We start from the raw sequence: 13,555 nt of genomic DNA, 5'->3' as shown, positions 1-13,555 counted from the left end.
TGCCAATAACACACAGGTATGTGGTTTATGTTGCCAAAAGAAAGCATTGTCCATTCAGATTTTCTGATAATTTATTTAACTAAACTAAACAAGCAAACAAACAAAAGAACTCGTAACGCTGACTGTACTGCGCCGGTAAAAAAAAAAAAAAGAAGCCTACCCAGGTGCATCCTGGTCCTGTACCTGCCTACTCCTACATATAACCACAGGTGCCCACAGCGTTACCCAATTAACGAACAAATTAACAACCAAAAGACTAAATATATCTAGACGACAACAACAACAAAGAAATAAACTAAACCAAAAAACTCTCAAAAGAAAAAGCTATTCTTATATCAAAACATCTAACCTAAATAAGCAGGCAACCTGAATGATTAAACAACACTACTTGTCAATAAATTAACTAAATAATAATAATATCAAATAAATAGCTCCTATACAATGGTTGTTGCTTTTTTTTCTTTCTTCTCACTGCTGCATCAAAAGTCACGCGAGCCGACTGTATAATGGTGAAGTGCCCCGGCCCGGGGCAGCGCTATCAGTCCCTGAAAGCGTCTGGGTGCGAGTGGGGTCCGTCTGTCACTCTGTGAGTATCCAGTTTAAAGAGAGGGGAAGAATGTGCCCAGGCTCCCCCGATACCCTCGGGCTACCTCAGAGCTCCGGCTCAAAGACCTTTCTCACATTGGCTCAATTAAAGACATTCTCAGGCATTTAACAACTCGGTGAAGGGACGGGTGTTACATCAACTAGTGTCCAAACAGGCAGACAGACAGACAGCTGGCTGTCCTCTCCGTTTATTAAGAGACGGCTCTTTGTATATAGTTACTAAAATCCGCGGGTTGAAAATAAAAGGAAAGTCTATTCATGTACAAAAAAATAAACACGGTCTCAGAGATCCATTAAATGAGCTCCATCGGTTGTCATGGTCAGACTCAGTTTAGCAAATTTCAATCAACTCCCTGTGACAACAGAGAAAAACGTCTTCGGTGTGAAAGTGAAAGCCATCAGAAGTATGACCTTGAGTTAGCGGGGACATATTTTGCGACCAATGTCCACCTGAGGAAAGCTGCGGAGTCGGGTGAAAATAACATGATAAAAAGGAGAACAAATTATAAATGCATACATATCAACATATTAAACTTTTTAATATGGTACGGGACAATTACAATTTGGAAAATGCTGCGACGCTGATATTTTGTCCAGAACACAAACGACTCCTCCATGCACACCCTCACGTGTACGTATGTGGGGTCTGGAGGCAACAAATGTGTGCACACGAATACACAGTCGAGTCCCGGGAATAATTGCCTTCCTCATGCTCGGCTCCGTTTCAACATGTGGCCACGCCGCTTTGATACAGATTAAACTCTGCAACCAGGCATGAAAGGCCCAAAGAAGACCGGCGAGAGTCTGATTAAAGTTCTTCCCTCCCACAGCCCCATAGAGACCCCCCCTCATCAAACTGCAACAACTTCAAAAAAGGAACAGGAGGGAATGGCAACAGGGCCCCCCGTCAGCGTACACAGATCTGAGTACCGGGGGAATGAGTGGTTCCTGAGGTTAAGGAAGCCGAACCATGTGCTGCCGTTTCATCGCTGACTCACACTCACTGCTCTCTACAATGGCAGGAGGCGTGCCTGTAAACAAGATTCTCGCTGGTTAGCCTTTTGGTCACGAAGTGCGGCGCAGTATCGGCATCCAGAAACACACAGAAATGGAAAATAACAACACTATTCTGGAATCCAGTGAGACGACTTGGCAGCGCGTTGTGTTTTTGAAAGATTTATTCCTGCAGGACATTTCAATTTCTCTCTGCTGGTGTCAAGAGATTAACAATAGCCAGGGCAGAACACACACACACACACACACACACACACACACACACACACACACACACACACACACACACACACACACACACACACACACACACACACACACACACACACACACACACACACACACACACACACACACACACACACACACACACACACACACACACACACACACACACACACACACACACACACACTACAGTGAGGGGGAAATTAAACTTTAAATTTATAGTAACAATTCCTCTCTTTACACATTTTTTTATGCTGCATGTGAAAAAATAAATGACACCAAACGTGGTGACGAAATAAACGTAAAACGAAATCTATGACGTTTTCAAATGAATGATTACTGTACTCATTCATCATCTCATCGTCGCCTCAGTGGACACAATTTTTCATTCATTTTCTAAATAAGAGGTCAGTAGGCCACTCACTCAGTGAGCACATTCGATGTTTACAGAAAACTGGGCTTCACCGATGTGTCATTTGTCCCACGGTGACATGCAGCCATAACAGCCAACTGTTAGAATCAGTGCTACATTATACCGCCAACGCTTGTCCGTCGCACGATGGGACACTGTTTATTGGAAAATATGAAGAAATGTCGTCATATATCAACGGGCGACTTAATCAGCAGATTATGCCGTCGCAAAAACAACAATCTCTCAGAACCCAGGCAGCGCTGTTGGTTTCTGCTCGTCTGGACAACGTTGGCCTTTTTCTTTGACTGGCTTGCCGGTTTACACAAAGCCACTGAAACCTTCTTCAGCATGTGACAGCATCGGTGCACGGGCCAAGTGGGACAGCACAAGTCCAGAGAGAACCAGGGGGCCCTTTGAAGGAGACATGGCGTGCTAACTTTCAGGTGCGTACTTGTATTTTGGGGGCGGCATTCAAAGTGTGCTCGAGCCGCTAATGCTATCTTTATTACCTTCGCATTGAAAATGCCGGAAGGTTATGTTTTGATCGCCGTGTATTTATTTATTTATTTATTTGTATGCGTGTTATTCGCAAATCTCAAAAAGTATTGAACCGAATCGCATGAAATTTGGTGGGATGATTGTTTATTATCCGGGGACCAGTTGACTAGATTTTGGGATCGATCGGGTCAAAGGTCAAGGTCAAAGGTCATGAACAGGTCAAAATGTTCTTGAATCACATGAAATTTGGTGGGATGATTGGTTATTATCCGGGGACCATTTGATTAGATTTTGGGATCAATCGGGTCAAAGGTCAAGGTCATGGAAAGGTCAAACTCTTTTTTTACCATAGCACGATACATTTTTGTCCAATTGGCATGCAACTAATGCCAAAATGTTCATAATTCAATGCCCAATCTTGTGATATGCGAAGGTATGCGCTCTACCGAGTGTCCATTCTAGTTATTTAGATAGTTTGAGAAGCAGCATTGTGCTAATTATATTCGTCATATCTGATACATTTTTAGTTTATTCCTTTCAACACAAAGGTTCTCCCTCTTCTATACAATGCAGCACTACACTTAATTGGCTGAATAATCGGCTATATTTTTTTAATTCTGCTCTAAACTATTATTATATCAGCCTTTAAAAATCTATTTTTATTTTATTTTTTTTAATTGGAAGTCGAAACGGACAAAGAAGATTCCCAGGTGATCATCTTTTTGTGTTTGATGGGGATTAAACGCAAAACAAATCGACTGCTCTTTCCACATAACACCCTCATGACATTCCTGGAGTACCAACACATTAAAGCTGCCGAGTACAATCAGTCCTCCTAATGGAAGTGCTTTGCTCAAGGGCACATTGACACTTCTTTTGGCTGAGGGCGGGGGGACAGGATTACTCACTAACATTTCTTTTCCTCCCACATGTTTCCTCCTGGTCCAGACATTGAACCTGGCATTGATGCACACATATAAAAAAAAGAAGAAAAAGGTGTGTTTTTTCACATACAGATGTCAACTGAAAACTGTAACTCGCAGCAGCATCTTAGTTTGTCTTGTCCTTTCGGGCTCTCTAAAGTTATCACGTTGGCGTGCTGCAGTGTGCGAATCTGTGGATCGCGTTGCTGACGTTTTGAAAGAGAACAAAAGGGGGCAGTGGCCAGGTGGTACGGTCCAGGACGGACACAACAAAGACCCTCTTGTGCGAACGGTCGACACCATACCTCCCAAAGCCTTCATCCCTGAGTGCTCAGGGGATAAACACTCCCTCCAGCCTCTCGCTGGGAGGATAACGGCGACATGAACCGTGGAAGGAGAGAAACGAGGGCCTACGGAAAACTGCAAGTGCCAAACAAATTCACGGGCATGAATAAAGGGGGGGGGGGGGGGGGGGTAGGAAAGATCTCAAGGTCTAACATATCACTCACACACAAGAAAAGTGAGAATACCGGGATTGCGTAAAATAGGGGCTGAAATCTTGATGGATTGATGAGCTGTCATCCGACACGTGTAAACAAGAATAATAAAGAGTATTGCTACCGCTCCGGTCTTCATTTATTCAGAATAATTAAATCCACCAGATGAGTAAAACATTTTAATAAAAGAAAACCTATTTGGCAGCTTGATCAGATTGGTTGGGTGCCGTCTCAACACACAACTCATTGCATGAAAGAACATCTCCACAAAATCATTCAAACAAACATATTTAAACAGGTGATGCTCAACGACACAGAAGTGAGTATAGTACGAATGGCGATCTATTCAAACCAAATCCAGAAAAGGGCAGAGCTTTAAGTCCCGGTTTAGACTTGCAAGATGCTTTTCATCATTGAAACTGGTCTCCAGTAGCAACCCTTTGCTTTTAAAAACATCCACTTGAACACGAGGAATCCGGTTAAGACGTGCCATCCCATGTGGCAGTTTACTCTCTAGAGATGTAGGGCACTTGAGAGTGTGTTGTTCTTTAACTCTTCTTCTTGGTGACAAAGTCTGCAGGGTTGGACTAAGACTGGCTACGTCATCTAAGTTGTCCTCTTGCCACTCTGAGGTGTGGGAAGCATTTTAATATTGCTGGACCACGAACTACTGCACTCCGCTCGCCCCTCGTTGGACTGACGGGGATTCTCGTCACACATTTAGCAGATGAGGTTCGTTCCCACTGTGACTGTTTAGCAGAAATCTTGAATTTACTCCCAACACAGATAGAATCCAACTCTGTGGGAAGCCCCCAATCTGAAGAACGCTAGGACAGCCACTCTGGTTTACGGACATAAGTCATGGATGGAAAAAACACATGAATTGTCATTTCCATCTGCTGATTTTCTGGAAAGTTTGGTAAAAATCGGTGCTACAATTGGACGGAAACTTGACGACTAAGGCTTTTTCACAGCCAGCCACACACCTTTCTTTTCCAAGAGAGGTTTTGGGCACAGACGAGCACTCGTGCATGTCCCAACAGAAATCCAACGCACCTTCTGCAATTGAAGAAAAGCATCAAAGTGCAAAATGACAAGGAAGGTGCAACGATAGTGGAGAATATCTTTATGCATTCTGTTCTCTGAGAAGCAAAACCAAACATCCCGACGAAAGCAACGCCGGTCGCAAAAGTTTTCGCATGCGAGAGCGTCTTTCAGCCCGAGAGGAAAAGCACACATGAAGTCACAATCTCTCTGCGGTTTCTCTTTGATTGGCTTCAAAGAAACCATACATCGGGTTTCCCTCTTTTATTTCAATGTGGTGCCCCGAGGGCAGGCGAGGATGAAGGAGGGGAAAGGAATCTGAGCAGAAGACTGTCTGCCCCTTTTATAGGCACCTCGTTGATGGCTATTTGTTGCTTAAAGGGCTTCTAAGTTTGCTCAACGAATATCAACTGGTTTACTGAAAGAAAAAAAGATTAGTGGTTTGAGGCAAACCAACAGATCATTTCAGAGGTCTCACGCACACCATTACGCCCAGCTATCTTTGGACGGCGTTGCACATGGGCAGCTTTGTGACTCCAGTTTTTAAAAGCCGCGTTTTAAACGAAGGTCAAATATATATTTTTTTAAACCTTTTTTATAGTTTAGAAAGGTGTGTTTCGTAACTCTTCTATTTTGGGAATACGACAGAAACTAGAGGGCTGGAAAAATACCTGACTTCAACATCGACCACTCCTAATGCTTCTTCATTGCCACAACACATCGGCTAAATTAAAACATGCAACTCCAGCATAACATAGGTCTCAATAGAATTACGCGAGAATAATTAGTAGTATTACGACTCGATATAACAAAAATACCAGTTTTTACACGTTTTAACACGAGGGTAACAACTAATAAAAGATGCATGCTTGTTTTTTACTTTACAGAAGCTCCTGTAAGGCAACCACCCATCTTTTGTCTGAGAGCAGCAGCCCTCAGACAAAAGATGTGAAGGCGGGGGCTTCCCTATTCAACCAAAGGATCCTTGGAGAGTGGCATGAAGGAAATGAATGCTGCTGCCAATCACTGCTCACTGTTCACAGGCTCTTTTTCAAAGCCTCTGCTTTCCTTTCAGCTTTGAGGAGGAGGAGGAGGAGGAGGAGGAGGAGACGACATGCACAGCTCTTCACAATACGTTGATGATTTTAGTCCATACATATTAGACCTGGGTGTTTCTGTTTTCGCATGCTCAGAATTAAGCCAAACTGACCTACGCAACTGGTAGGGCGAGTGGAAAAAAATGTTCACTTTGCTAGAATGTTTCCCTGCTGGACAAAAGGCTTTTGGATTACAACATGCAAGGTAGTTGTAATACCAGGTGGAGTTTGTCCGAATGGAATCTGGCAACAGCGGAGATCCTCTTCCCCGCAAGCATTCTGACAGATCTGCTTGTTTTGTCCAGCTGTGGTGGAGCTTGAACTGGAAACAGGCCCACCGCGACTACACTGAGCGGCGGGAACACAACGAGTATGCCATGCAAGACCTAGAAAACAGAGTCTTTCAGTGCTTACTCTTCACCAGGAAAAAATTCCTCAGAGTTATGCGTTGCCTAGTCTACCGTAGACAACTGGGTTCGGGGGGAAAAGGGGCATTATTACAGGAGACAGCAAATAGAAGGAAATAAATGGTATTTTTACATGATCTTTCATCTTCAAAATGATCACGTGGATCGTGGGGATGCCAGGAAACAGAGAAAGAAAGGAAGCTATTGAAGCCTGTGAAAGCGATGTCATAGCTCGGGTCATGGGCCTTATGAGTTATGAATGTAGTGTGAGACTTACATTTCCGTTTAGGGAGCAGCGTCTCTCTCTCACAATAGTTAAAATGCATATTTAAACAACCTTTGAAGAAAATTGGTAAAACCTTTATGGTAAACATTGCCATGTGGCACTTGAGTTTAAAAAGTACAAGTTTGTTGCCAATGGAGAGAATAATCAAAGTGGGATGGTCATTAAAGTCCTTTTTCAAGCAGAAATGCAATTTTCTCAGTTTCATAATATTGCAAACTGATCCTCTTTGCATTTTAGACTGTTGCTCCAACCAAATAAGACATTTGAATACGTCAGCGTGTGGGCTAGAAAACTGTAATGGACATCTGGTGCTTTATACACTGAATTATACATGTCATTCACTCTATTCCTACTACTCAAATCTAATTTATTTCCGATTTGACTCTGTTTTAACCATCATGGACCTTCATAACCCTCCAGAAATCTACAATTGTATACACATGTCCATTTGATCAATGAGGTGGCTTCACGTCTAAAAACAGCAAGTGTCATCTGGGCAGCTTTTCACTCAAATCTGGAGCAGTTCTTCCACTCTGGGTCTGGAAAATTTGCCATGCAAGCAATATCTTAACTGAATTTGAGTGGGCAGCTGCGCCACAATTCAAACCCAGGACGCGGGTCTGGAGACGCAGCTGATATGGGGGAGCTGAGGGTTGGAATGCATGCAGAGAGTTGGGCTCCTGAGTCAGACGGTTCCCTCCCCGGCGGTCACATGCAAAAACAATCAGGGATGCTGCCTGCAGTTCATTCATAGACAAACACGCTGCGTCTGTTTCAGTTCAGGCATGACGTTTTCCTGTTGCACACCGGCCCCTCGAGAGTCAGGTTGTTTGTTAAAGTTATCAAAATCAAACCCTCAACGCAGAGCCCATCTGCTGAAAATGAGACCACAGCATGGCTTCATAACGTCTATGCTTTATTTTGGAGGAATACTAAATATTATTTTATGACTGAACATTTGCAATGAATACAAATTATGCGGAATGAATTTAAAGAAACTTCAAAATGGTCTGAATCAGAGTTCATTTTGTAATCGAACACTATGACGATCAACTCACTTTCTTTTCCACAACTACTGACTAAAAAAAATGAACGAGACAATTGAGAGAGGAAACATTTTCACAAAAGGTTCATTCAAATGTAATGAGTATAACGTTGACTCGTCGTCAACTAAGATACAATACGAATAAACATTTTCACCGAAAGACGGAATCTAAAATCTCAAAAGAAATGACTGGAGCTGACGGGGGAAGGTTGAACATGATGATGATGATGGTTTATTTGTCGTTTGCTAGAGTACAGGTACAAAAGCATCGAAATTGCAAGAAAGGGTGGATGAAAGATTACAGCATAACATGAGGGAAGAACATGGCTACTAGATGGCGATGGGATATAGAAAGCAGCATATCAGGCACAAGTCTGCCTAATAATACGAATAACCGCTCCATCCCAAATATTGGTGAGGCCTTTCCAAGACCCTGCTATCTTTCGGTCCTAACCAATCTAGCATGCCATATTATAAACCACAAATTAATATGCACTTAAAAACAAGCTTGATTAAAACACACATTCTAATTTGCTGCTGTGATTAAAAGAAAAGGGAAACACACAGAGCTCATCCAAACAAACACACTATGCCTACTTTGAGCATTTTCTAATGTCCAAGCAATACAATCTGAATATTCAGTCCCATGTCTGGTGATCCCGGTCCTCTTATGTCCAGGACAAGCTCCTCCATGAACTCCCCTTCACAGACACAAGCCCTTTGTGGTTCACAGTTTGGGAAGATTACGTTCCTTTCTGTGTCTAGAGATGTTGTCGGCATGTTCATCAGAGCGCGTACAGGACTGGTGGCATCTGGGCACTTTTGAAAGCATCCTAATTTGGGGAGCAACACGGTAATTGGGAAAACCCATTGAGCCCGTAGCCACCGCGGCATCACCCACTGGTTTGTGGCCTGCTGTTTTGAAGCCTGACTCGAAAGTTCGGCATTTCAGCTGTCGGCATCTTGGCAACCAGAACTGACACAAGAGGGTGGACCTGAGCACAATAATACAATTAATTTGCAGGCTGCCAAAAAGGTATGAAATTAACTTTCATATCTGAGAAAACCCACTGTGAAAAGGTTGAAGTTGTGAGATGAATGCACAGACCACGCCTCCAACCGGACAACCCCGCGGTAGAGACCTGTCCATCACAAGGCAGGCACACCCCAAAACATATGGCTTCATGGTCTGTTTGACTCTAAATGGACCATCATTTACTAAATGAACATCATGCTGTATTCAAGAAGACGAGAAACTAGAGATTGAGAGCATAAACTCATTACAATATGTACTGATGGAATAACTGAAGAGAGAAGTAGAGTCATTTTCTTATAGACGTCTATAGATCCAGACGACCTTTAGCAACCAGGAGTCGCCCTGCTGGTCAGTAGAGAGAATGCAAGTTTAAGTCACTTCCACTTCTCAGACTCAGAGGTTGCTGCCTGATGTAAATGAATGAGGGGGAAATGAATCTTTCAAAAGGCTTTGTGTCAAGCAACATTAACATGACGCATGTGCATTCAGCATTCAAGTTTAACAAATCCTCTTCACCGTTTAAATGTTTTAGAGCAAAGTGTGCATGATCAATCAGTTTTCATCAAGTAAACGATATTATGAATCCACATACATTTTGTTAAGTTAACTGATGGGTCTGAGGTTTTCTGATTCAAAGCTAACTTCTGTTCTCTGCAGTGAGACTCCCCAGCAGTGTATCGCCAAAGTCAAGTTGATGCCATTTTTACTTCCTGCCAACTTTTTTATTTTTATTTAATCAACAGCTGCCACTGAATCATGGAAGATTCTGTCCACACATACTTTTAGCCGCGCACACGTAGTTGTCAAGCATTAAGAGATTTATCCACACGAGAACACAAGGTTCCAAGCAAACCCACAAGAGAGGGCCCCCGTCTGGCAGCACAGAAACAGCGTGATGGAGAACCGAGAGAGCCGGAGCCAGGCTGCGTTCTAACGCCTGGCTGATTATAGAGTGCGGTTCCTAATACACAACAGTGAGCGGCAGTTTGACGCACTGGTCCAAATTATCCACTGTACCTAATCACACCTTTTAAAGCATCAATACAATGCCAACGATAGAGTCCACACATAGTAGCACGCTGGCCACACTGAAGAACTCTGCATAAATACATACATCATGACGAGGTCCGCCAGCACAACTTCCTGCTCAACACCTGCACACCGTTGATGCTTCCTCCCAATTGATTTGTCGACAGAACACACAACGTAGCAGAGTCCGACCGCATCACATCGGATGCAAAAAACGCTGACGCCACCACAAGGATGGTAGCACCTTCATTAACCGCAGCCGCACGGGCCAATGTGAGAAGCTGCAGCATCAGCGTCCTGCTCCACCAAAGGCACTGCGCCCGAGCACCTCTACCTGGTCGTTAGCCAGAAAAGTGGCGCCCGCGGCGGTAAACGACTAGTTACAAACTGCACCTTCAACACAACTTCAGTAAAACCCAAATTAACTATTCAGGACCAATCCATAAACCAGCTCATATTGTGAACTCGGATAAAGGATGTGTGTCCTTTCTTTAACATTCACATACATCCCTATCGCCGATTCCAACAGCCAAACTTTAAAGAAAAAACAGCACATGTCTATTGTGCAGGTCTAGCAAGCTTTTGTGTGTACAGCTAGCTCAAATACTAAAGCCTAATACGGTCAAGGCAAAATCACAACTAGGTGCATCTTCTGCAGCTGCTCAATTGACGCCAACAGCAGTATCAACACACTGAAAAACACTCACTCCACATCACCGAAAAATGACACTCCACCACTAACATCCTATCTGGTTGCCGTCTTCAATGTCTGGCGGAGGTCCATTTCTTCTTTTTTCCCCACACAACTCCTGGTGACACATGAGCACACCTGTGTTGATGCAGCCCCTCTGCTCAACCACACGACGGCTGGGACCCTGCTTTCATGACCGGGTTCTTTCTAAATGATGAAACTGTTGCCCTTTTAATTGTGTGAGGGAACGTTGCACATCAAAGTTGCTCAAAGTTAGCCTCCACACAATGACGTGTACTGCTTTTAATCAAGTATTACATCTTGATCTTTATAGTCATGCTAATATTGACAACCATTGCTCGTTAAACACAAATAATTATCGCCCAGCTGTCTAGTATGTGTGACAACATGGGAAATGTTAATCTCACATACACCCACAGCATGAGGCCTATGAGACAAAGTAATGCTATTTTCCTCTCGTTATATTATTATTATTATTATTATATGAGGATAGTGAGTGTATATAACAGTATTAATGGAGGTCTTTACATTCTATGAGCTACAGTTATCTTTGAATATTTACAGCAGAACTCGTGCTCTTTGGCTCTTTACACCCAAATGGACCCGTGTTCTGTACAAAACTGTGGCCGCTCACAATAAGAGTGAGTTGTAATACTTCACAATAGCTCAGTCGTGTTTATAGAAGAAAAACAAATGCAGATGTGGACGGGACACACACTGGCACAACTGCATCACCACACACACACACACACACACACACACACACACACACACACACACACACACACTTCGAAGACAGCTGTCTGTCCACGCGGGCCTTCTTACCCAAAAGCTGCTTCACCTCCTCGAGACTCATGTATATGTTGACACTGGGCTGCTGCTGGTTGTTGAGGTTGAGGTTGTTGTTATTGTTGTTGTTGTTGTTGTTGTTAAAGACGACGACGACGCCACCAGAAGTGCTGCTCGGGTTGGCGAGGCAGCCGGCCCCTTCCAGCAGCAGGAGGAAGAAGAAGCCCCCGAGCCTCCACGGCACCGAGTGGGGCCAACCCCGGGACTCCGGCGGGCTGCCAGAGCCGCGAATCAACCCCAACATCGCAGTGGTCGTCCGGCTCGCAGTTGTTCTCGCTGTTCCCCAATTTACTTCTCATCCGTATCTAAAGTTAATCCCGGGAGGCAACATTACTAGTTACTTCGCGCCGCAGCGCCACTTTGACCCGTTACCACTTTTCCACTAGCCTGTTTTTTCTTCTTCTTCTTTCTTGTCCTCTCTTGCTAGCAGAGGCAGGCTACGTTAGCCGCAGCGGGCTAACTCTCGTCGGGGCTGTGCTAACCGTCCTCGGTCGGACTGTCGTTGAACGTTTGAACTTTTTGGTTTACGACGTTTTCCCAGCGCACAACACATACACCGGATATCGCCGCATTGTGGCGCTTTGATTTGCGCAAGAGGAAAACGAAAGTAGGGGGGTGAAGGTTCCCTAGAGTAGCGAACTAGCTAATACATCCAGTTTTCTCCCTCCATGGTTGTTTCCTCCCGTTGCTCTTTCCTCACTATCTCAGTTTTCACTCGGAGCAGGAAGAAGGGGGGCCGCGGGGGCACTCAATGCTACAACTACAGAAGTGGAATGATGCATTCAGGTACTGTCCGAAATAGTTTTTACAAACTAATGCAAGTAATGACACAAACAAAAACGCCAATATAACCGGCCAAGTGTGTCACATTGAGTCAGCACTGAAGTCAAACATTGTAAAATCCGTATCTATTGTTGTTACTTTCACCTTCGTTGTCACTAATGTATGTTCATCAGCTATGGTGTCATATCCTATTTATTTTGTATTATTATTGATTACGATTGTGCATTTATTAGATAAAATGTGATTCTTATGACTCCTTACGAGCTAAACAAATGTTTTCTAAATAAGCACTCGAATGGAAAGGCTGGGAAAAGAAGGGAGGAAATACACGTACAACTTGGGACGTTCCGAGGTTCCCTGAACGCCGCACAAAAACCGCGGATCTGGAGGACAAGTGGAATGATTATCTTAAACATACCCAAATGCAAATACTGACCAAAAAATGAGAAGGTCGCTTTTTTAGAGGTTGGTAAAAGGGACACATCTTAACCGACACCATTAAAACTATTAGGAAGACATCAGCTTTTATTAAAAGACACAATTAAATTGAGTGCATGTATGGTTTTCGTTTGTTTTGGTTTCAGGGGGTCATGTCAGTCGTCTTCAATCACGGGCCCTCAGTGATGTGAACAGTGGGAGGTACTGAGCAACTACCCTGTCCTTTTCTCTTGGCTGTGAAGCTGCCTTTTCACAGGTCAATTCAAAAGTGTCATTTGGTACTTTTTCATTTATTTATTTAAAGCAGAGAGAAACTCGACACGCAACAATAAATTAAAATGTAGACTACACCGTGCTAAATAACATTGGTTTTACAGTAGTTACGGCTCCACTGCTAATAGTAATACATTGACTTGATAGAGGCTTATTGTTGGAATGTTTTGGGTGACCACCAGTGCTCCCTGGATCTGTACAGGAGGGATAAACACCATCCTTAAAAAAAATGTGTTCCTGGCTTTGACTTCCGATGATTTCCTATATAGATGTTTAACTGGATTGAGATCTCGTGAACGTGAAGGCCGTATACTAGCATACCATTTTACTCCTTTACCGAACCCCTTCTGCGAAGTAATGTGCTTTTGTCGTTTCTTA

The 13,555-nt window shown here is 43.6% G+C and overlaps 1 protein-coding gene across 1 annotated transcript in view; it reads right to left on the bottom strand.

Moving 5' to 3' along the window:
- Window positions 1-12,384, bottom strand: part of ryk (receptor like tyrosine kinase) — a 39,247-nt gene extending 26,863 nt beyond the window's left edge. Inside the window, exon 1 of the mRNA XM_056414586.1 lies at window positions 11,660-12,384. Within this exon, the coding sequence (XP_056270561.1) occupies window positions 11,660-11,927 (268 nt within the window). The 5' untranslated portion in view covers window positions 11,928-12,384. The remainder of the gene's footprint in view (window positions 1-11,659) is intronic.
- Window positions 12,385-13,555: the final 1,171 nt, after the last annotated feature.

The sequence above is a fragment of the Pseudoliparis swirei genome, chromosome 5 (assembly GCF_029220125.1).
Source record: "Pseudoliparis swirei isolate HS2019 ecotype Mariana Trench chromosome 5, NWPU_hadal_v1, whole genome shotgun sequence".
In the NCBI taxonomy this organism is placed as follows: Eukaryota; Metazoa; Chordata; class Actinopteri; order Perciformes; family Liparidae; genus Pseudoliparis; species Pseudoliparis swirei.
Note: the sequence above shows the minus strand (reverse complement) of the source record. Positions and strands in the feature narration are given on the sequence as shown.